The sequence below is a fragment of the Hyla sarda genome, chromosome 8 (genome assembly GCF_029499605.1).
Source record: "Hyla sarda isolate aHylSar1 chromosome 8, aHylSar1.hap1, whole genome shotgun sequence".
In the NCBI taxonomy this organism is placed as follows: Eukaryota; Metazoa; Chordata; class Amphibia; order Anura; family Hylidae; genus Hyla; species Hyla sarda.
The window spans coordinates 123,421,250-123,446,898 of NC_079196.1; the positions used below are offsets into that span (position 1 = coordinate 123,421,250).

Here is a 25,649-nt window from a genome sequence, read left to right on the forward strand (position 1 = left end):
ACCGTGGGTGATGACAAGGTGACGCGTTTCAGCTGCACTCAGCAGCCTTAGTCATACAAAACAATAGTGCAAATGGCTTGCTTATATGGGGGTGGAAAAATGGGGTCCGCCCCGATGGGAGTATTCACAGGGCTTAACCCATTATTCACCTCCATCAGGCAAGTATAGTAAAGATAGTAAAAACGCACATATAATGTGAACAGTAGTCAAAATATTAAAACACTTGGGTTACAAGCAATAATGTAGAAAAAGACATACGTTAGTACTAAAAATACAAGAACAAATATTGAAAGGGATTGAAAGGGTCAGCAATAATATTAGAGGAGGCAATATCAAACAAAAATTATTGGATAGAGAAGTCTTCTGGATTATTAAACTTCAAACCAGGTGTCCCCTTGGCTTAGATTTAAGACAAGATGTCATTCTTCATTATTGATCTGCTGTTGTTCCCGTATAAAACTATACATTTTTGGTTTCCCTTGGAGTTTGGGAGGAATTTTATTTATTTTTATAAATATTTTTTTTTTTCCCACAATTGTTTCCCGCACATATGATAATTAATAGCATATGTATAACAGAGTATTAAACAATATATATACCACATGTGGGGATATTTTTGAGACAATTCAATTGTTCCATATTAGTCCGTATATCCATTTGCGATCCTACTATATAATTGGAATAAAAAATAAAAAATTTTAAAAAATTTCTTTCATGTCCTATAGCAGTACATACAACCATATGGGTTACTTGAATTCATCCAGATTCATATGATATGATATAGGGTAATATTTATTTAGATTTTTCTATTGGAAATCCCCCCTTTTTTCTTCTTTCATTTTGGGATCGTACATGTATATATGTTATCTGACATTTTGTAATTTGTTCTTGTATTTTTAGTACTAACGTATGTCTTTTTCTACATTATTGCTTGTAACCCAAGTGTTTTAATATTTTGACTACTGTTCACATTATATGTGCGTTTTTACTATCTTTACTATACTTGCCGGATGGAGGTGAATAATGGGTTAAGCCCTGTGAATACTCCCATCGGGGCGGACCCCATTTTTCCACCCCCATATAAGCAAGCCATTTGCACTATTGTTTTGTATGACTAAGGCTGCTGAGTTCAGCTGAAATGCGTCACCTTGTCATCACCCATGGTTACCGCTGAATAAAAATCGTATTGCTTGACATCCTGATCTGGACAACTCCATTTCTTTCCAACATAAAACAATGTATCACTAAAACTGTGGCATCTATATCCCAAGATATACTGCCATGCATCTGTATAGAACTGGACAGCTGCCTAAACATCTGCCATGTCACCAAAGATATCACTTTTAACACCAAGTGTTAATTATTATTAGGTTTGTTTACATTTACATGTTTACATTTCACCGAAGAAATATTACCTTCATCATTTATGGCATGTCCATGTCTTAAATCACTAAATGGGAGCTGGTGACACAAACCCCCAATTCCCTGCAAATGAATTGATTTGAATACTCCTTTAAATCACAGTGAAACAGAAGTGTCAATAATGTACATGATGGATTTCTAAAAGATTACAGCTACATGTATCTGCCATACATCTTATTTGTTCAAGCCATACTGTATGATCTAAGTGTATAGAAAGCATAACAAAAGCATGCAGAAAGCATAACAAAAGTATATCCTACACTCTCTCTCACCTGGACCCATATAATTTCGGCAATTTCCTTACGATTTTGTACAATGGCCCATATAAGAAGATCCCTCACTGGATCAATTGAACAGGATGATTTTCCTTGAGATCTTTTGTGAAAAGACCGGAGTGTGACTTTTTGTACCTGGAAACATTTAGAAAGTGACAAAAAAATTAATAAATTAAGGCACATGGTTGTGGTAACATGACTAAATAGGTTGCAGTTACAGAGATATGTTGCGTGATCAGAAACAACAACATAGATAAGTTCATGTGGTATACAGACAACTACATTCAAACAACCCCTTTTTCTTCTTCTTATATAAAAAAAATTAATTGAGAAAGAGAAGAAGGAAAACCTACATTTATTTTTATGTGTGGGACTGCTATAGACAGTCTTGGTCTTTCTGTACTTTTGGGCTTTGGATAGAGATGTTTTGAGAAGTCACCTAAGAGTTCCCTCAGAACTTGAGACACATGGTGAAGACGAAGTTTTGACGACTTTAGGAATTCTAATCGAAACTTTTCATCCTCAATAACTTTTGCAAGTTTGCTATGGAATAAACAGGATGGATCTGTGTTGTTGTACAGGTTAATTATGGTTTCTTGAGTAGCATATTCTTCAATACGCACACCATGCTCTAGAAAGAGCTTTACAAAAGCAGGTTTATTGCCAATCAATGCGGCTGTCATGACTGGATGAAGATCTGAGGACTGTAAGGTAGAGAAAACAAATATTTACTGTAACAAAATAATCTGGCAACATTTTGTAATCTATTGCCATGTCTGCTAGTCATTTCATGTTATAATATATATATATATATATATATATATATATTATATTTATTTTTCATACCTTCCACTGGTGATCATCCGTGAAGATCTCACTTCTTGCAATATCAACTCTATTCCATGCCACTGCCAGCTTTAATTGATGGTCCCAGTTTTCATGTCCTTGTTGGTCGTGACTTAGTGAAGCTACAGAGAAAAATACAAATTTTTTAGATAAAATTAAAAAAAGAAATTATAAAATCCTGTGTAATACGTGGGAAATTGGTTCCTACCGGAAATTTCCATTTCCTGGAATCCGTAGGCGGCACAAAGGGTTAAAGGATTTTCCTGTACCAGAAACAGAAGAACATACAAAGTAATACATGCAGGATGCAAGTTAATTATAACCAATTAACTTAAGCACCTCCTTACTCCTGGACCACCCCCCACTCGTATATAGTCCCACAGAGCCAGAGTACACGTGTATAGTATGCAGCAGTAAAAAGTTTATTTATGGGAGGGTAAAGTTGTGCCGCCTACGGACTCCAGGAAATGGAAATTTCAGGTAGGAACAAATTTCCCACTTCCTGATCGTCCTACGGTGGCACAAAGGGATTTGCAAAGCAGTGCAAAGAATCAATCAGGGAGGGAATAATGCCCCCCTGTCGCCTGGATCACGCTAGCGCCAAAGGCTGATCCCTCAGAGGCAGAGATGTCTAACCGGTAATGCTTTACAAAGGTGGATGGTGAAGCCCATGTTGCGGCTCTGCAAATTTGTTCCATAGGGACGTGACACCTTTCCGCCCAGGATGTTGCAGTGGAGTGAGTGGAGTGGGATCTTAGCGATAGCGGAGAAGCAGATCCATTAAGCTCGTAACAATGACGGATAGTATCCCTGATCCATCTGGCAAGGGAGGACTTACTTGCTTTTTGACCCTTCTTAGGTCCTTGGAACAGAACAAAAAAGGCTTCCAAGGATCTAAAGGCACTTGTTCTCTCCAGGTAAGTGAGGACCGACCTTCTAACATCCAATAGATGGAGACTTGTATCTTCATCATCCCTAAGGACCGGCAGCACTAACTCTTGATTGAGATTCTGTGGTGAAGGCACTTTTGGAAGGAACCCCAGCATCGTCCTGAAAATGACAGCGTTAGGCAAAATTCTGAGGTAAGGTTCTTTGCAGGAAAGAGCCTGTAGTTCCCCTATTCGCCTGGCCGATGTGATGGCCACTAGAAAAAGAGTCTTAAAAGATAACCACTTCAAGGGAGCCGAATCCAGTGGCTCAAAAGGCTCTCCACCCAGTTTCCCTAACACCAGCGGTAGATCCCAAGAGGGTAAGGGATGTAGATAAGTAGGATGTAACCTTCTTAGTGCTGAATCTTGAAATCAACATGGATTTAGAAAACAGACCATTGAGATTGGCATTAATGGCTGTTACCTGCACCTTCAGAGTATTAGGTTTGAGTCCTTTCTCAAACCCTTCCTGTAAAAATAACAATAAAGAGGGAGTGAGTGTCGGATCTCTATTATTTCTTGAACACCAGTTGGAGTAGAGACGCCAATTTCTGCCATAGGCTCTTAGCATAGATGGTTTCCTGGATGCCAAGAGTGTGATTGACTACCCCTTCCGAAAAACCTTGACTGATCAAAATCTGGCGTTCACATTCCAAGCTGCCAAGCTCAGACTGCCCGGGTCCGGAAGGAAAAGACCCGCCTGGAGGAGGAGATCTTTGGAAACTGGGAGCATGAAGTAGTCTCCTTTCAATGCTTCCCACACGACTTGAAACCACAATCGTCCACAATCTTCCTCAACATCTTGGGGATCAGAGGCAGCGGGGGAAAGGCGTAGACAAACATCTTCCTCCAAGACATTGATAGACCGTCTATCGCCCAGGGTTGGCCTACTCTGGAGAGAGAGCAGAATTTTGTGAGTTTCTTGTTCTCCTGGGTCGCAAACACATCTATAAGAGGAAGGCCCCACTTGGCTGAGATCTTCCTGAAGACTTTGGGGTTGAGTTCCCACACTCCCGGCAGGATCCTCCCCCTGCTGAGCCAGTCTGCCGTGATGTTCATTGATCCTTTTATGTGTGTCGCTGAGATTGACTGTATATTCTCCTCCGCCCAGATCATTACGTTGGCAAATAACTTCTGCAGAGACTTGCTTCTCGTACCCCCCTGCTTGTTGAGGTAATAAACTGCCGGTAGATTGTCTGAAAGGACTTGAACATGCTGGTTGTGGATCAAATTCCTGAAATGAAGCAGCGCCAAACTGATAGCTTTCAGCTCCCTGTAATTGGAGGACATCCTCCTCATCTCCACAGACCACGCTCTTTGAACCCATGAATCCCCCACATGGGCACCCCAGCCGGAGCCTGAGGCATCCGTGGTGAGGACTACTGGCTGAGGAAAACGGAGAGATCTGCCCTGCAGAAATCTGGCTGGCTGTAACCACCACTTTAGGTCCTTCTTGACTCTCTCTGGTATAGGGATTGGTGAATCCAGGTGAAGTTGGTTTCTGTTCCAGAGGGACAGGATATGGGCTTGGAGGGTCCTGATGTGAGCCTTCGCCCAGGGCACTGCCTCTATGGCTGATGTTAGAATGCCCAGTACCTTCATAGCGAGGCACACTGTGCAGGACTCCAACCCGAGGAAGAAACAAAGATTTTGAATTATGTTGTCCTGCCTTTCTTGTGACAGAAAGATCTTCATCAGATCGGAGTCTATAAGAAAACCGAGATAAGAAATTCTCTTTGCTGGTGACAAGTGGGATTTTCTGAAATTTACTAAGAATCCGTGATCCGTCAGTACCTTCATGGCTATCTGGAGATGTTGAATAAGCAGATGTTGAGAGCTTGCCTTGAACAACCAATCGTCCAGGTAAGATGTTACATGGATCCCTTGCAGCCTCAGATGGGCTATCAGCACAACCACTTCTATACCTGGTCGGCCTATATTTCCCAGGCTTGGTCCAACGATAAGGAACACTTTCGCCCTTGTCCTTACGGAGCGCTTTGAGAATCCCTTTTAGCTGGGGCCCAAATAAGGAAGAGGGATGGAATGGTAGGGAGACAAAGCTATTTTTCGAGGAAATATCCCCTCCCCAGTTCTTAATCCATAGGGCCTTTCTAGAGGCATTGGACAGGGCCAGAACTCTTGATGAAAATTTCATCACGTCCAATGGAGCGTCACAGAGGAATTCTGAGGCCGACTTCATTACCGATAGACTTTTTAACAGGTCTTTTCTTGAAACTCCATCCTCAATATCCCTGGAAAGCTCAGAGAGCCAGATTCTAAGAGCCCTCGCCATTGGAAGGGAAGCTGATGCCACCTTAGCTGCTGCAGCCGCCAAATCCACTTTAGGAGGACTTTCCCACTCTTGCCAGGCTGCTGGGGAGATTTTATAGGTAGACTTCAGCCTTGCCCCAGGATCCGTTCTCTTCTCTAGCTTAAACCAGTCCTTCAAGATTGGGTGAGAAGGAAGCAACCTGTCCCGTGAGGGAGGGAAATAATACAACTGGTCTTTCTGCAGTTTGGAGGATATGTCGTCATCACACTCCAAGACCTCCTTGACTGCTAACAAAAGATCTGGCAGCTTATCTTTATTTAGGAGATATAAGTCTTCTGTAATCTCCATGAATTCTCTCCTGTCACTACAGGCACTATCAGAATCTGAGATCGAGCTGGAGGATGAAGGCGAGACAGGAGAAACTTCCCTAGGAGTACTGTGTTTAATCCCATCACCCTTAAAAGCAGACTTCACTTCAGAAAGGGTAGAACTCAGCTGTGATTTCAGCCAGCCTAAAAAGGCTTTGGGTTCCATAGGGGTAGAGGAAGAATGAGTAGGTGTGGTACACAGACTGTATATATCCGCCTCCCAATTATCTGCCAGTAGCTCTTGACACCTGACACAGGAGCGGTGTCTGGCCTTTCTTGTCCTTTTCCCTCTAGGACGAGACATCTGGAAAATAAGGGTAAATATACATAAGAATTCTTGCCTCTCTGGTTCCCCAAACACAGGGACAGAAGGAGCCACCGCAAATTACCTCTGCCGGCTGAGAGACCTGCTGCCAAAGGCTAAGCGCAGGCTCCCAGCGGCAGTCCCGGCATTTTAAAGACCTCCGGGACCTTGCGCATGCTCCGTGCGTCAGGCGCCAGGCCGCGGCTGTGCACTAGGCTCACCCCGCGCCATTTTGGTATACCCAGTGAAGGCGCCGTCACAACACTCCCATGCGAGTACCGCGCGCTTCACCACAGAGAGCTCACCTGTCCTGGAGCTCTGGAGGATCGCTCAGTCGCGCGACCGATGCCCAGGGAGGATACGCTGCCATGCCAGGAAGCCCCTGGATACCGCAGCGTCGGCGTGAAGCCGAGGGACCAGGGAAGCCCCCAGTATACAGCTAGACTTCGCTCCAGGGACCTGAGCAGCCCCAGGTCTGGAGCCCTTGCATACTTGTTTTTCTTCCTAGAAGAAAAATAAATACACATGTACTCTGGCTCTGTGGGACTATATACGAGCGGGGGTCCAGGAGTAAGGAGGTGCTTAAGTTAATTGGTTATAATTTACTTGCATCCTGCATGTATTGCTTTGTATGTTCTTCTGTTTCTGGTACAGGAAATTCCTTTAACCCTTTGTGCCGCCGTAGGACGATCAGGAATATATCGCTGTGTATGCATTGCATTGTTCTTGGTGATGTCCTGTTATTTTTGTACCTGAACCCCTTCCCCCCTACTCCTTAAAGAGTCATAACTCTTTAATTGCTCCATTTATAGGTACAAATGATAATAAGACTCTCATGTAAGGTGCATAAAGCCTAAATGCACCCTTTTTCCCTGACCGGAATTAAATGAGAGTTAATGTATACAGGGCCACTATCAAGGTAATACAGGCAATACTTCTGCCCGGGGCCCGGGCCAGGTCAACTTTGTAAAGTCTGTGTTTCTGGCTGTGTTCCTGGCCCGAAGCAGGGTCTGTTCTTTTAACTTAACTAAAATTACCCCCTGCCTCTGCACTGCAGTTTGCAGGGTTGGACTCGGTTTTGTCCCATACAGAAGAATGCAGTGTCAGGATCAGAGCCCCTCTGCTCCCTTACCCCTGCCTGCTCAGTAATGTCCCCTGCCTCCTCCTCCTGCTGTATATACATGTATACAGGTCTGAAGTCGGGGAGGAAGGGGAGGGGCTGCAGGCTGCACCGTGTCTGAACTGGGAGCAGAAGAAGTGGACGCTCCCGAAAAGATGTCACTTCCCAGAGATTTTCAGTCCTGCATTAAAGATAATTGTGCTTCTATGTGTGTAGTTGTGAATCTATGTAATGTGCTTATCTATGTAATGGGATTATATGTGTGTATGTGTGTGTAGTACTAATGATGTATAGATGCAATTTGCTTTTGTGATATATATATATATATATATATATATGTGTGTGTGTGTGTGTGTGTAATGTGTGTATATGTGCACTCTTGTGTGTATGTGCATACAGTATATATTGGCCCTGATTTACTAAGAGTGGAGTGTAGTTTTCTTTGTGGGTTTTAATTCCCTACAATTTTTTTTCTGCGGTATTGTGGTAAGCTTGTGGGGATGTAGCTACCCTAGGGTGTAGCTGTGCAGTGATGAAAGGGTGTTTGATTAACCCTTAACTGTCATGACGCCAGGGTGCGGGTTCTTGCTCTACATATATATATATATATATATATATATATATATATATATATATATATATCCTACCGTCACCCATCCCAGGAACGAAAGGGAGGAATAAAGGATTGTCCACAACCGGAGGTTTAGTACACTGGAAAAAAACTTTACTGCAACTTTTATGCAGGTTAACAGGAGTAACAGTCTTAACAGAGGACCTGACTTTAGGTTCCTCACAGTTGGTTGGGACCTTGTAGGGAAATAAGCTCTGAGGCTTACTTTACGCTGTTCCACGGAAGTTAGGGTTTGGTTTTAGGTTCAGTAGTCACGTAGATTTAGGATTGAGTTTAGTTGAACTCATGGTTTTGTATTCGGCTGAAGTTAGCAGGCTTCAGGCCTAGATTTGTCTTGCAGGTATACACGGAACTCCTCTCTCTCTGATAGTCCGGAACCCAAGAGAGTGATGATTGGGTAACAGCGCCCTTATATGGCAAGGGGGCAGGCTCATAGCTTATTGGTTCCACCAGCTGTCAGTCCTTTCACAAAGCATTGTGGTACATCATGTGAACCACTCACGTGACCTGGAAGGTCCTTAAGCTTAACCTAACAGTAGGCTTAGTAGTCAAGTGACCTAAGGTCCTGGAAGTACTATACATATCTAGATTACATACAAATTATATACATCAAACACATAAAATTAAAGAAGGAAGAGGTGACAAGGGGTTATCCCACTAGGAGGATCCTACCGGAACGCAGGAGCTCTGACTTTGGGGACTTAGCACACAAGGTATGGTACAACGTACGGTATCGGGACACCACAGTATTTACTAAGGTTTTCCAACATGTTGCACTTTTCCCTACATTTTGCTGTTTTTCCTCAGCTCCAATGCACTACATTTCTGAATCATGCACACAACCTGACAAAACATGTTGGGTTTACAATAGTAAATCAGGGCCATTGTGTGTATATATATCTGTGTGTGTGTGCACTCATGATAGATTGGGCAGTCAAGGCAGCCACCCAGAGCTCCTAGGATCCTATGGCCGCACATACTCATGTTCTGTTGCGGACCCAGCTCTGAGATTCCAGGACTACATGCCAAAGATCCCTTGGCATTCACCAATGAATGTGATAGGCTCTTTAAATGAGAGCCAATTTACAACACTGAAGCTCATTTACAGATTTGCTTGGCCCATATAATAAGGTCCTTTGTAAAACTACATGCAAATGTTGTCATTAAAGGGCACTAAAATAAGGAAGAAGCTTATTACCTTTTAGCAATGCTTGAAGAATAGCTACATCAATATCATGCTGGTCATCCTTGTCCTCTTGAAATATGGTGAGTAGCTGCTTGTGCCTCATAATATCTTGTATCTTTTATTGCAAAAAAAAAAATGAATTGCAATACATATAAATACCATACGCACATATATTCTTACTGTTAACGTATGCTGTAGGTTTATTTAGTCATTATTGATACATATTTTAAAGATTTTGCATCAATAGCAAAAGTTCATAATTGCATTCTAGTATACCTTTTTGGTCCATTCAACAATCTTGTGTTCAGTAAATGTATCAAATGTGTCAGGGAACAGAGAGCGTAATTTTTCCTGGACCAGAGAGATTGTGATTTTTGAAATTGGAAGTTGTGCAACTTGGGCGATGACATCAGCTACTCTTCCAGATCCCTCGACAATGACACATGGAGTGTTGTTGCTGATAGCATTGTAGATTGTCTGTATGGAACACAGATTATTACCGTATATACTCGAGTATAAGCCGACCCGAGTATAAGCCGAGACCCCTAATTTCAACCCAAAATCCCAGGAAAAGTTATTGACTCGAGTATAAGCCTAGGGTGGGAAATACCTCATCCCCCCCTGTCATCATCCAGACCCGTCATTAACATCCTCATCATCATCCCACACATCCCCCCTTCATCATCCCCTTATCATCCCACACATCCCCCCTTCATCATCCCCTTGTCATCATCCCGCACATCCCCCCTTCATCATCCCCTTATCATCCCACACATCCCCCTTCATCATCCCCTTGTAATCATCCCACACACCCCCTTCATCATCCCCTTGTAATCATCCCACACCCCCCTTCATCATCCCCTTGTCATCATCCCCACCCCCCTTCATCATCCCCACACCCCCCCTTCATCATCCTCTTCTCATCATTCGCCCTCAGTGGTCTTCAACCTGCGGACCTCCAGAGGTTTCAAAACTACAACTCCCAGCAAGCCCGGGCAGCCATCGGCTGTCCGGGCTTGCTGGGAGTTGTAGTTTTGAAACCTCCGGAGGTCTGCAGGTTGAAGACCACTGCGGCCTTCAACATCATCCAGCCCCCTCTCACCCCCTTTAGTTCTGAGTACTCACCTCCGCTCGGCGCTGGTCCGGTCCTGCAGGGCTGTCCGGTGAGGAGGTGGTCCGGTGGGGAGGTGGTCCGGGCTGCTATCTTCACCGGGGGCGCCTCTTCTCCGCGCTTCCGGCCCGGAATAGAGGCGTTGCCTTAACAATGACGCAGAAGTACGTTGGCAATGAACGCACCTCTGCGTCGTTGTCAAGGCAACGTGACTATTCTGAGGCCGGGCCCGAAGCGCTTAGAAGAGGCCTCCCCGGTGAAGATAGCAGCCCGGAACCAGTATCCCACCGGACCACCTCCTCTCCGGACAGCCCTGCAGGACCGGACCAGCGCCGAGCGGAGGTGAGTACTCAGAACTAAAGGGGGTGAGAGGGGGCTGGATGATGTTGAAGGCCGCAGTGGTCTTCAACCTGCGGACCTCCGGAGGTTTCAAAACTACAACTCCCAGCAAGCCCGGACAGCCGATGGCTGCCCGGGCTTGCTGGGAGTTGTAGTTTTGAAACCTCTGGAGGTCCGCAGGTTGAAGACCACTGCGGGTGGGGGAGTTCACTCGAGTATAAGCCGAGGGGGGTGTTTTCAGCACGAAAAATCGTGCTGAAAAACTCGGCTTATACTCGAGTATATACGGTACTTATATTTAGATATTTATTACCTATTGAAAGCAAAGATAATTAACTAAGTCACTCAAAAGGAAAACAATATATAAATATGTTAACCTTGAAACATAATGTTATATAGTGTGTATAAGCTTTAACCATACAAACATAAACCACACACAATTTATTGCAACTTACATCAAGTGTTCCAGGTCCTCCCTCTAATACAACACAGACTATTGGAATCTTAATAGCAACTCCTAAAATTAGACAAGAAAGTTAAGAAAATCGGACAAGCAAATTAAGCACAGCCAAATGCATCATGCACAAAACATTTTGGTTATGATAAGCTTGGTCTTTTTAGCCATTGTTAATAACTTTATATTCTATTCTATTCTATTGTCTACATATTTTTAGTTCCTTAAGTGACCTCCATCCCTTAATATTGACCAATGTGAATAAGTAATTATCTTTGGATAAACTGAGATCTTGAAACTGATATACCATATGAGGCTCTGTAATAAATAGACAGTAAGTCAGTTTGTGCCAAGAGGTAACAATGGGGTTCATGTAAAAAATAAAAAAAACTTTGGGGAATCTGTAAGGCAGGAGTTTTTGTGTATAGAATTAGTAGTAATACCAATAAATGTGTATATTAAAAAGTGCATGCCTCTTAAAAACTGCTTGCCTTTGTAATTGGCTGTTTGAATTTCTCTATACAGTCTCTGCGAGACATTCATTCATCAATGTGTATGCATAAATAAGTGTAAAGATATGTTCACACATCATTTTTTGAGCCTCTAATCTGACAAATTTTGCTACAAAATGAGTCAATTTGCCTAAGTTATATAAACTAGTGCAAAAAAATTGAACCATTATCTATTGCAACTATTAAGCTTTACAGGATACCATTTTCTTGAGCAAATTATAATAAAGAGCATACGATGCAATTGGTTGGTACACTTTTATGTACTTTTATGTTTTGTCTGCACTGGTATTTAGCAATGAGACTTGTTATTTACAGTTCAAGAATATGCATTTAATAAGAACAAACTGTTACCACACTCCAAATTCACTATTACTAGTCTTACTATAACCTCCCCTCCCCACCCAGGTCTGTATTATGCTGCTGCTACACACAAATGTGCAAATCACATTAAAAGACATCATTTTACAGCGATTTTGGAACATCTGTGCAAAATCAGCCATAAAAAAAAAATGTATTCAAAATGTAATGTGTAAATGTGGCCTAAAGGCTTAAAATCTTCATAAAATACCTTAGCTGTAAATATAGGTCAAATCACTTTTCAATCAAGGCAATATTTTTCAGAAAAATATTTTTTGAATAAGAAATTGCATCACAACTGCAAATAATGGCTCTGATTCATAAAAATATTTGAAGAAATAAAATGGAAAATGGATTCCCTGGATGAAGGCGCTTCTCCCAATAGATTGAATATGATACTTTATTTGGTTTAGCAACACATTTCGATCCTGAACTGGGATCTTCATAAGGCCTCAGCACCAGCAGACTAAATAGATGCAGTGATGAGGAGCAGGGGGGGTAATCATGAGCAGGGGGGGTAATCATGAGCAGGGGGGGCTAATAAAGAGCAGGGGGGGTAATGATAAGCAGGGGGGTAATGATGAGCAGGTGGTAATGATGAGCAGGGGGGTAATGATGAGCAGGGGGGGATAATGAGCAGGGGGATAATGAGCAGGGGGGATGATGAGCAGGGGGGAATGATGAGCAGGGGGGTAATGATGAGCAAGGGGGGAATGATGAGCAGGGGGGGAATGATGAGCAGGGGGAGAATGATGAGCAGGGGGGATGATGAGCAAGGGGGGGAATGATGAGCAGGGGGGGAATGATGAGGAGGGGCGAGAATGATGAGCAGGGGAAAACACAGGAAAGGAGGCGGGGGGGGGGGGGTAAATGTGGCACAGGGGCTGATAAAAGGGGGAGGAAGGAGGGGGGCAAACTGAGGATCAAGGGGAATCAAAGTTGGGGGGATGATGAGGCATATAGTTCAGTGCTTCCAAGTCATTTATTTTACATTTATTTACATGCTATATGCCAGTGCGTGTTATACGCAGATAAATACTGTAATTCCCCCCCCCCCCTCACATTCAGCAGGACATCCCTGTGTCCTGAAATATCTTTTCGGTATACAATGATGTCCCGGTTACCTTTCTGCGGCCCGCGTTAACTTTGAAAACGCAGGGGCCGCCGGGAGGTAGCTCACGCAGGGACATCACTGACGTCCCGTCCGTGCGCCCATAGGAGTGGAGCAGCGAGGATGCACGCATGGTAAGTTACCTACACGTCATCTTCAGTGCTCCGACCACCACTACTCCGGTCCCGGGAAATACTGCTATGGCCCCTAGGCCATAGCAGTAGATCATGACCCCGGACCAGAGGAGCGGTGGTCGGAGCACTGAAGTGGGGCAGCACACAGACATATAGTCTCCAGCCATACACTGTATATGGCTGGAGGCTGTATGTCTGTGGGGGAACTATACTGCCAACGTAATGTGGGGGGACTACAACCTAATGCGGGGAAACTGCAATCTACTGTGGGGGAACTACAACCTAATGTGGGGGAACTGTATTGCCAACCTAATGTGGGGGGGAACTGTACTGCACCTAATGCGGGGGAATTGTACTGCACCTAATGCGGGGGAACTGTATTGCACCTAATGCGGGGGAACTGTGCTGCACCTAATGTGGGGGAACTATGCTGCACCTAATGTGGGGAACTATACTGCACCTAATGCGGGGGAACTATACTGCACCTAATGTGGGGGAACTATACTGTACCTAATGTGGGGAACTATACTGCACCTAATGTGGGGGAACTATACTGCACCTAATGTTGGGGAACTATACTGCACCTAATGTGGGGGACTATACTGCACCTAATGTGGGGAATTATACTGCACCTAATGTGGGGGAACTGTACTGACAACCTAATGTGGGGGGACTGGGGGTGGGGTTGGTGAAGAAAAGTGGGGTTGGTCACGCCTCCTCCCATAGACTTGCATTGAGGGGGCGGGACGTGACATCACATGGGGAGGAGTCGTGACGTCACAATCTTCCGTTCCCGTGGTCGGGAGCCAGAACCTCCAGCGCTGCCAGAAGCAGACACAGGTGGGTGCTGCATGCTATATTGTGGGGATCCCCAGCGGTAGGATGTCTAGGGGTGGAGTACCCCTTTAAGGACCAGGGGAGAACTAAGGCTAAGTTTCCAGAGAAGGCAAAAGCACAAGAAAAAAAATGCCCAAAAAATTACCATAAACACAGGAAAAAGCAGTAGCAGTTTTTCTGTGTTTTTGCAGATAAAAAAAAGGAGGAAACCTAGCCTTGGGGGTCTCTGGGAGCAGGAGTCTGGAGGAGGACTTAGGGGTCTGGGGGGGACAGAGGGGTCTGGGGTAATTAGGGCTCAACCACACTACGAACTTCCGCCAGCAGAATTTAGCTTGTTTTCATTGGGATGCTGCTGCTCTGTGCACACTACGGAAGAAACAGTGTGTGGTAGTAATAGGGCATGATGTTTGGCAGTATAATATACAGGATTTGGCAGTATTATATTTAGGAAGCACAGTCTCTTGAAGGGTTATAATGATTGTTGTCTTCATACAGAGGATGCGAATCGGCTGGCAAAGTGAGGAACCAATGATTTCCAGGTGTCGAACTTTACAGAGGAAAATGGAGCTGGAAGAAGACATGGTGTCTGGACCAGATGAAGAAGAAAAGGAAAGACAACAGAGAAGATGTCTCCTGTGAGTCATTTTATGTTTGTGTATTCTCCTGACTGTCCCATTAGATCTCTTGTCACTTCTAAGTTTTGCAGTAATAATGCATTTTTACCCTGTACCCCAATTTGAGGCTCTAGCTGTTACAAAACTACAACTCCAATAATGCCTGTAGCTCTCCAGACATAATGGGTGTTGTAGTTTTGCAACAGCTGGAAAGAGTGACTTGAACTGAAGTGATTTTAGATCATGCAGACCATTTTATTTTAACGGGGGCCTGACTCCTGTGACACCCACCAAAAAATAAATAAAAAAAAGGCGACATAGTTTAATATGCCCATGCCTATTTTTGGTCTCAGTCTGTTCCTTACTTGACAGGCCCGCAACAAGTCTCAGTGGAAGGGAAGGGGGACTGTCGGGGTCGGGGGGGGGGGGGGGGGCATCATAATGAAGCGCTCTGTCTTCCAGGCAGCCTTAATCTGGACCTGGTCCCGCTCCCCTTCTATGATGCCGGAACCCATGGCTAATACCGGACATCACTGATAAAAGTTGATCACAGTGTCTAAAATATAAAAAAAAAACATGTCAAGGCTGCTCAGCAGTGCTGATTGGGACCACCAAGGTGAGGACGGCGAGAGGGCACTTACCTGCTTCCTCGCCGTCCGATCAGTAATCCAAAGCTCCATTTAGCCATGGCAAAAAAAAGTTCATAAAAGTGATTTAACCTCTTCCCTAATAAAATTTGGAATCACCCACCTTTTCACATAAAAAAAATTTAAACAAAAAAAAAACATGAATATATGTGGTATTGCGCGTGCGTAAATGTCTGAACAATAAAAATGTAACATTACTTTAACAGCACAGTCAATGGTGTATATATATAAAAAAAAAATACACCAAAGTCCAGAACTGCATATCTTTTGGCCCTGTGGTTTCTAGCTATGCCCCTGCAGAGAGGATTCAAATAGATGGTGTCCCTAATGAAAATACTTTAACCTTGCATAATCTAAAAAAAAAAAAAGAAAATACTTTAACCTGTACAAGCAGAATCAGGTACATGTACGTGGTGATGAGAGCTGACTTCCTGCATCGCCATGTACATGTACCAGAGAGTTTTAAACTGTCACAGCACCGCCAGGCGCTGTGACAGTTTACTGAGCTCGGCTTTGCACTAGGGACCGCTGCGATTGGTCTCTGGCTTTCTTCAGGGGCGCTTGGCTGTGCAGCACAGTCAAGCTCAGTTAACTGTCACAGCGCCTGGTGTCAGTACATACAGACCAATAGCAGGGATCTTACAGGGATCTCCTCCCCCTCCTCGATATGCAAAAATACATACAAAAATAGTCCCCCAAAAACGTCAACGTGTCCAACAAAAAAACAAGTCCTCGCACAATTGTTAAACTAAACTAAATTGACCCGCTAAGGGGCACAAAAGGCCAACCTTCAACTATTATCCAAACCCTAGGGCCTTAGCCCAGGGTGCAAAACACCTCCTATTATTCCCCTTATAAAATATAACTTTTATTGTATTCAATGAATAAAAAGTAATCCCAGAAAAAACATAATTTTAAATTAATGTGCTGAGAGGGGTAATTTCAGTACAAGTGGGATCTAAAGACCTCCACAATAAAAGGTTCTGCAGCAACCTACAATTCCCTCTCAAACACAACTTTAAAAACTCTATATTGCCGCCTCTACATGTTTCTCCGTCTCCACAGCGTTTTCAAGAGGCAAGACAGTGCCAACAACAGTTGTTGCCACTGTCTTGCCTCTTGAAAATGCTGTGGAGACGGCGAAACATGTAGAGGCGGCAATATAGAGTTTTTAAAGTTGTGTTTGAGAGGGAATTGTAGGTTGCTGCAGAACCTTTTATTGTGGAGGTCTTTAGATCCCACTTGTACTGAAATTACCCCTCTCAGCACATTCATTTTAAATTATGTTTTTTCTGGGATTACCTCGCACAATTGTGTCAGTGAAGAAATAGAAAAGTTATTGTCACAGAATATGGCGATTTACAAACATGATTTTTTTTTTACAAAAATAGTGTTTATGCTATAAATGTAATAAAACATAAAAAAAAGTATATAAACTAGGTAACGCCATAATAGTATGAACCTGCATGTCAGGTTCTAAATACATCAGTATTTGGGGAATAAATCTTGAGTTGCATTTATCTGTCAACACCTGCTGTTACAGAAAAAAATGGATTCAAATGAAAAATCTGCAAACAAATTTAATTTTAAAATTCCGCCTCCACTTGCTTTCATTTCTGTGAAATGCCTAAAGGGTTAATAAACTTATTTAATATCATTCTGACTACTTTAAGAGGTGCAGTTTTTAAAATGGGGTGATTTATGAGGGTGTTTAACATACAGGCTCCTCAATTCCTCAATGATTTTTAAATTTTATTGAAAATCTGTAAAATTGCTGCTAAGGGGTAGGGGAAAAAGTGTCAGGGAGGCTAGTCCTGAACTGGCACACCCCAACAAGTTTGCCCGCTTGGCAGATGAGGGGGATGCCATTACAGAGCTAGCAGAACTGCAGCAGGATACCGCCTCTGACCGCCAGGGGGGTGTCTGCTCCAGTAAGGAGGGAGGGAGGAGTACAGGGCAGGCCAGACAGGTACTAGTAGTGGGGGACTCAATTATTAGGGGGACAGACAGGGCAATCTGTCACAAAGACCGGGATCGCCGAACAGTGTGCTGTCTGCCTGGCGCACGAGTTCGGCACATCGCGGATCGGGTTGACAGGTTGTTGGGCGGGGCTGGAGAGGACCCAGCAGTCATGGTACATATTGGCACCAATGACAAAGTAAGAGGTAGGTGGAGTGTCCTTAAAAATGATTTCAGGGACTTAGGCCGCAAGCTTAAGGCAAGGACCTCCAAGGTAGTCTTTTCTGAAATACTACCAGTACCACGAGCCGCACCAGAGAGGCAGCGGGAGATCAGGGAGGTAAACAAGTGGCTCAGAAGCTGGTGTAGGAAGGAAGGGTTTGGGTTCATGGAGAACTGGGCTGACTTCGCTGTCGGTTACCGGCTCTACCGTAGGGACGGGCTGCACCTCAATGGGGAGGGTGCAGCTTTGCTTGGGGAGAAGATGGCTAGAAGGGTGGAGGAGTGTTTAAACTAGGGACTTGGGGGGAGGGAACCTACAGCAAAGAGGGGGAAGATAGTGTAGATAGAGAGGTGGGAATTATAAATGTACCTGGGGGTGGAGCGGAGGGAGGGGTTAGAATAGTTAATAGGAATAGGCTTCATAGGAAAATAAAACTTACACCCTTGAATCCCATTAACCCCAATAACATAAAGGATGGAAATGTAAAGTGTATGTTCACAAATGCCAGAAGCCTAGCAAATAAAATGGGGGAGCTTGAGGCCTTGATACTGGAGGAACATATTGATATAGTTGGGGTCACTGAGACATGGCTGGACTCCTCGCATGACTGGGCTGTCAATCTGCAGGGGTTTACATTGTTTCGCAAGGATAGAATGAACAGAAAAGGTGGTGGAGTCTGTCTGTATGTAAGAAGTGGTATGAAAGTCAGTGTGAACGATGCCATAGTGTGTGATGATTCTGAGGATGTGGAATCATTGTGGGTAGAATTACAAAAGGAGGGAAATACTGAAAAAATAATATTTGGGGTAATCTACAGACCCCCTAATATCACTGAAGAGATAGAAGTTCGGCTTCATAAACAAATAGAGAGGGCCGCCCGGGCAGGTACAGTGGTAATAATGGGAGATTTTAACTATCCAGATATAGATTGGGGTCCGGGGTTGGCTAAAACTACAAAGGGGCGACAATTCCTAAATTTATTGCAGGATAATTTTATGGGCCAGTTTGTGGAGGACCCAACAAGAAGTGATGCCTTGTTGGATCTGATCATTTCCAACAACGCAGAGCTGGTTGGTAATGTAACTGTGCGGGAAAACCTTGGTAATAGCGACCACAATATAGTTACTTTTGACTTAAAATGTAGAAAACAAAGACAGGCGGGGAAGGCAAAAACATATAACTTTAAAAAGGCAAATTTCCCTGGGCTGAGGGCTGCACTACAGGACATAGACTGGGGGGAGGTGTTCTCAAATACTGATACAGAAGGTAAATGGGACATCTTTAAATTAACTCTAAATAACTATACAGCTAAATATATACCAAAGGGGAACAAATATAAACGATTGAAACTAAATCCTACATGGCTGACACATGATGTTAAAAGAGCAATAAACAGCAAAAAAATAGCCTTCAAAAAATACAAATCTGATGGGTCAGCGATAACATTTAAACAGTACAAGGAGCTTAATAAAATCTGTAAAAATGTAATAAAAACAGCAAAAATTCAAAATGAGAGACAGGTGGCCAAAGAAAGCAAAACTAATCCTAAATATTTTTTTAGATATATAAATGCAAAAAAACCAAGGACAGAGCATGTAGGACCCCTTAATAATGATAATGGGGAGGTTGTCACAGGCGATCAAGAGAAGGTGGAGCTACTGAATGGGTTCTTTAGTTCTGTATACACTATGGAAGAAGGAGCTGACATTGGCCAGGTCAGTGCTGGTAACACATCATGTAATGTACTGAACTGGCTTAATGTAGAGATGGTACAAGGTAAGTTAAGTGATATAAATGTAAGCAAATCCCCAGGACCGGATGGACTACACCCAAGAGTTCTTAGAGAGGTAAGTTCAGTAATATCTGTACCCCTGTTCATGATATTTAGAGATTCTCTGGTGTCTGGTATTGTGCCAAGGGACTGGCGCAAGGCGAATGTGGTGCCAATCTTCAAAAAGGGCTCTAGGTCTTCCCCAGGAAACTATAGACCGGTAAGTTTAACGTGCATTGTGGGTAAATTGTTTGAAGGACTTATAAGGGATTACATACAGGAATACATAGGGGATAATTGTATTATAAGTGATAGCCAGCATGGGTTTACTAAGGATAGAAGTTGTCAAACCAATCTAATTTGCTTTTATGAAGAGGTGAGTAGAAGCCTTGACAGAGGAATGGCTGTGGATATAGTGTTTCTGGATTTTGCTAAAGCATTTGATACTGTCCCTCATAGACGTCTGACAGGTAAGTTAAGGTCTTTGGGTTTGGAAATTTTAGTTTGTAACTGGATTGAACACTGGCTCATGGATCGTACCCAGAGAGTGGTGGTCAATGATTCGTACTCTGATTGGTCCCCGGTTATTAGTGGTGTACCCCAAGGTTCAGTACTGGGACCGCTGTTGTTTAATTTATTTATCAATGATATAGAGGATGGTATTAACAGCTCTGTTTCTATCTTTGCAGATGACACCAAGCTTTGTAGCACAGTACAGTCTATAGAGGATGTGCATAAGTTACAAGATTACTTGGATAGACTAAGTGTCTGGGCATCCACTTGGCAAATGAGGTTCAATGTGGATAAATGTAAAGTTATGCATCTGGGTACTAATAACCTGCATGCATCGTATGTCTTAGGGGGGATTAAACTGGCAGAGTCACTGGTAGAGAAGGATCTGGGTGTACTTGTAGATCACAGACTACAGAATAGCATGCAATGTCAGGCTGCTGCTTCCAAAGCCGGCAGGATATTGTCATGTATCAAAAGAGGCATGGACTCAAGGGACAGGGACATAATACTCCCCCTTTATAAAGCATTGGTACGGCCTCACCTGGAATATGCTGTTCAGTTTTGGTCACCTGTCCATAAAAGGGACACTGCGGAGTTGGAAAGGGTGCAGAGACGCGCGACTAAACTAATATGGGGCTTGGAACATCTTAGCTATGAGGAGCGATTAAAGGAGTTACAATTGTTTAGTCTTGAGAAGAGACGTTTAAGGGGGGATATGATAAACGTATATAAGTATATTAATGGCCCATACAAAAAATATGGAGAAAAACTGTTCCAGGTTAAACCCCCCCAAAGGACGAGGGGGCACTCCCTCCGTCTGGAGAAAAAAAAGTTTAGTCTCAAGGGGCGACACGCCTTCTTTACCGTGAGGACTGTGAATTTATGGAACGGTCTACCTCAGGAACTGGTCACAGCAGGAACAATTAACAGCTTTAAAACAGGATTAGATACATTCCTGGAACAAAATAAGATTAATGCTTATGAAGAAATATAAAATCTCATCCCTTCCCCAATATCGCGCCACACCCCTACCCCTTAATTCCCTGGTTGAACTTGATGGACATATGTCTTTTTTCGACCGTACTAACTATGTAACTATGTAACTATGTAAACTTATAAATCTTCTAACATTCTAAAAAAGTAAAAGAATGTTTATCAAATGATGTATGAGCAGAAAATAGAAAATCTAGAAATATGCAAAAAAATAATTTCCCCAAATTTTTTGGCTTTTCACAAAAACCGCTAAATATATCAATCAAAATTTACCACTAATGTTAAGTACAATGTCACGAAAAAAACTTTCCAAAGTTTTTAAGTGGACAAATTTAGAAAATTTGCCTTGGTCATTAAGGTCAAAACAGGCTAAGAAGTAAAGGGGTTAAAGCTCAACATTTTATTAAAACAGTCCTGACTTCATCACAGTTTAAAGGGAGTCCAAAGGATAGGGGATAAGATGCCTGATCACGGGAGTCCCGCCGCTGGGGACCCCCGGGATCTTGCACAGGGCACCCCATTTGTAATCAGTCCCCAGAGCGTGTTCGCTCCGGGTCTGATTACCGGCGACCACATGGCCGGCGGCGTGTGACGTCACGCTCCGCCCCTCAATGCAAGCCTACGGGAGATTTTTTTCCTTTTATCCCTTATGAAAAGTAAAAGTTGGGGGCTACACCAGCCTGTTAGTGTAAAAAAATTTTAAACAATTACACTAACATGCTGGTGTTGCCCCATACTTTTTATTTTATCAAGAGGTAAAAGGAAAAAAAGACGGAGTACGGAAATACCCCATATGTGGGCGTAAAATGCTCTGCAGGCGCACAATAAGGCTCAGGAGTGAGAGCGCACCATGTACATTTGAGGCCTAAATTATTGATGTGCACAGGGTGGCTGATTTTACAGCGGTTCTGACATAAACACAAATAAATAAATACCCACAAGTGACCCCATTTTGGAAACTACACCCCTCACGGAACATACCAAGGGATATAGTGAGCCTTAACATCCCACAGGTGTTTGACGAATTTTCGTTAAAGTTGGATGGGAAAATGAAAAAAAAAATAGGGAAAATAGGAAAAACGTCCCCCAAAATTTATAACCTTATTTCTTTTGAGTAAGAACATACCCCATATGTGGATGTAAAGTGCTCTGCGGGCGAACTACAATGCTCAGAAGAGAAGGAGCGCAATTGGGCTTTTGAAGAGAAAATGTGTTCAGAATTGAATGCCATGTGTGTTTACAAAGCCCTCATAGTGCCAGAACAATGGACCCCCCCACATGTGAGCCAATTTGGAAACTACACCCCTCATGTAATGTAATAAGGGGTACAGTGAGCATTTATGCCCCACAGGTGTCTGACAGATTTTTTGAACAATGGTCCGTGAAAATGAAATATGACATTTTTCATTTGCTTAGCCCACTGTTCCAAAGATCTGTCAAACGCCAGTGGGGTGTAAATGCTCACGGCCCCCATTATTAAATTCTGTGAGGTGTGTAGTTTCCAAAATGGGGTCACATGTGGGGGGGTCCACTGTTCTGGCACCACGGAGGCTTTGTAAATGCACATGGCCCCTGACTTCCATTCCAAAAGCTCAATGGCCCCCCTTCTCTTCTGAGCATTGTAGTTCGCCCACAGAGCACTTGATGTCCACACATGGGGTATTTACATACTCAGAATAGATGGGGCTACAATTTTTATTTTTTTTGGAGGGGGGGATTTTCTCCCATTACCTTTTGTAAAAATTGTAAATTAGGGGGAAAAATGCACTTTAGTGAAAACATTTTTTTTTTTCATTTACACATCCGACTTTAACAAAAAGTCGTCAAACACCTGTGGGGTGTTAAGCCTCACTGTACCCCTTGTTAGGTGCCTTGAGGGGTGTAGTTTCCAAAATGGTATGCCATGTGTTTTTTTTTTCTGCTGTTCTGGCACCATAGGGACTTCCTAAATGTGACATGCCCCCCAAAAACCATTTCAGAAAAACACTCTCCAAAATCCCATTGTCGCTCCTTCCCTTCTGAGCCCTCTTCTGCGCCCGCCCGCCAAACACTAGATCCAGGGAGCCGCATCGCTGTCCTCTTCTGCTGCTGATCTCCGCAGCCAATCGCCGCCCGCTGCCGCAGTCGATGGGTAAGTGGACTTCGGCGCCGGTCCTCCTCGGTTTCCATGTTCTGCCCCGCCTATTGTGGGTGGCCAGAATGGGGAAACCGAAAGTTAACCCCCCGACCCCCATCTGCTATTAGTCGTTGCTTCTAGACGACCAATAGCAGGGATAGGAGGGGGGGCACCCCTGCCACCTCACTCCTATCCCTCCAGGGGGATCGTGGGTGTCTTGGACAACCCCGATCCCCCTTATTTTCTGGGTCACTGGGTCACCATAGACCCATATGACCCGGTATCTGCTCAAATTGCTGGTGTGAATTCACCGCCGATTTGCATCGATCAGCGACATGGGGGGGTCTGATGACCCCCCTGGACATTCGCATGGGGTGCCTGCTGAAAGATATCAGCAGTAACCCCGGTCCGGTCCCCGGGTGTACAGGTACGCCCTTGGTCCTTAACCTCTTCAGGACACAGGGCGTATGGATACGCCCTGCATTCCGAGTCCTTAAGTACACAGGGCGTATCCATACACCCGTGGGAAATCCGGTTCCCACCACTAGCCGGTTGGGGACCAGAGCCGGATGCCTGCTGAAATCGTTCAGCAGGCATAGCGGCATATCGCCCAGGGGGGTCATTATGTCCCCCCATGTCGGCGATGGCCACAGATCACTGGACAATTCAGCCCAGTGATCTGCGGCGGATTCCGGGTCAATCGGGTCTCCAGTGACCCGGTGACCCGGAAATACAGGCTGTTCGAGGCCGTCTCTGATGGCCCCAAACAGTCATAGCCAGCAGGGGTGAGGTGGCACTGGTGCCACCTCACGATCGCCCTGATTCGTTGGCCGGTTTACTGGCCGACCAATCAGGGCACCTGCTGCGGGTGTCACTCCCGCAACCCGCTCCGCCCCCCTTCCGGAGGATGTGATCGGGTGCGGGAAGAGGACCCCGGCAGCTGGGGACCCCGATCCCCGGCGTCCCTGTTGGGATCGGGGCCCCAGGAGCGGCGGCGGCGAGGGACTGACCTGCAGCGGCGGCGTGGATCAGCAGTTGGAGCTGAGTGACAGTCTCCTGCTGTTGCTTAGCAAAAGCTCCCAGCATGCAAAAAGGGCATGCTGGGAGCTGTAGTTATGCAACAGCAGGAGGCAGACCACCACAACTCCCAGCATTCCCTTATGGGCATGCTGGGACTTATAGTTTTGCAACAGCTGGAGGCACATTTTTTCTATGGAAAAGTGTACCTTCAGCTGTTGTATAACTACAACTCCCAGCTTGCACAACAGCTAAAGTGCATGCTGGGAGTTGTAGTGGTGCATCTGCTGGTTGCATAACTACAACTCCCAGCATGCCCGTTGGCTGTCGGTGACTGCTGAGGGTTGTAGTTTTGAAACAGCTGAAGGCACACTGGTTGTGAAACTCAGAGTCTTTTTTTTTACCTAACTCAGTGTTTCACGACCGGTATGCCTCCAGCTGTTGCAAACTACAACTCTCAGAATGCACCATACATGCTGGGAGTTGTAGTTTTGCAACAGCTGGAGGCACACTGGTTGTGAAACACTGAGTTAGGTCACAAACTCAGTGATACATAACCAGTGTGCCTACAGCTGTTGCAAAACTAAAACTCTCAGCATGTACAGTCTGTCAGCGCATGCTGGGAGTTGTAGTTTTGCAACAGCTGGATGTTCCCCCCCAATGTGAATGTACAGGGTACACTCACATGGGCAGAGGTTTACAGTAAGTATCCGGCTGCAAGTTTGTGCTGCGGCAAATTTTCTGCCGCAGCTCAAACTGCCAGCGAGAAACTCCTGTGAACCCCCGCCCGTGTGACTGTACCCTAAAAACACTACACTACACTAACACAAAATAAAACAAAAAGTAAGAGTCAAACATGTATCCATTTGGCATCCATGAACGGAGTTCTCCTCCTCAGCCAAATTCCGTTCTCTCTATTCAACATCTTAACTCCTGTCTGCCCCGCAGATCCTGCACAAGCAGGGACGTGCACAGACATTTTGAAGGGCAGGGGCTCAAGTAAAAAAAGAGGGCACTTTTCATAATTTAAAAAACGTCTGCCAGACTTAATGGGCAGATGTACTGCGGCCCAGGGACACAGCAGTGGACTCCCGCCAGGCCTCCTCGACATTCCTATGCCCATAAAAGTTGGTGTTTTGTAAAATCGAGTCAAGAACAGTTTCTATGAAGGTCTGCCATGTGTATATACACTTTGGCTGTGCTGTCAGTCTTATTTACAGAAAACATGTGACAGCTGCCCTATAATATACTGAATTATAGAGGAGATTTATCAAACCTGTGCAGAGAAAGATCGGTGCAGTCGCCCATAGCAACCAATCAGATCGTTTTGCAGAAGGCTTTTCCTCTGCAAAGGTTTTAATAAATCTCTCCCTATATGCCCCGGTCTGACCTCTATATGACAGAACCCATCACCAATCACCCAGCACCCATCACCAATCACACATCCCCGAGCACCTATCACCCAGCACCCATCACCCAGCACCAATCACCCAGCACCAATCACCCAGCACCCATCACCCAGCACCCATCACCCAGCACCTATCACCCAGCACCCAGCACCCAGCACCAATCACCCAGCACCAATCAC

The 25,649-nt window shown here is 44.5% G+C and overlaps 1 protein-coding gene across 2 annotated transcripts in view; it reads right to left on the reverse strand.

Annotated features, from left to right (window-relative positions):
- TRPM2 (transient receptor potential cation channel subfamily M member 2) overlaps nucleotides 1-25,649 on the reverse strand; it is a 577,304-nt gene that overhangs the window by 311,712 nt on the left and 239,943 nt on the right. For both annotated transcript variants that reach the window (XM_056536782.1, XM_056536781.1), the window contains exons 8-13: nucleotides 11,259-11,320; nucleotides 9,630-9,830; nucleotides 9,366-9,468; nucleotides 2,544-2,665; nucleotides 2,051-2,401; nucleotides 1,695-1,832 (exon numbers count right to left, since the gene is read on the reverse strand). In XM_056536782.1, the coding sequence (XP_056392757.1) occupies nucleotides 1,695-1,832; nucleotides 2,051-2,401; nucleotides 2,544-2,665; nucleotides 9,366-9,468; nucleotides 9,630-9,830; nucleotides 11,259-11,320 (977 nt within the window). The remainder of the gene's footprint in view (nucleotides 1-1,694; nucleotides 1,833-2,050; nucleotides 2,402-2,543; nucleotides 2,666-9,365; nucleotides 9,469-9,629; nucleotides 9,831-11,258; nucleotides 11,321-25,649) is intronic.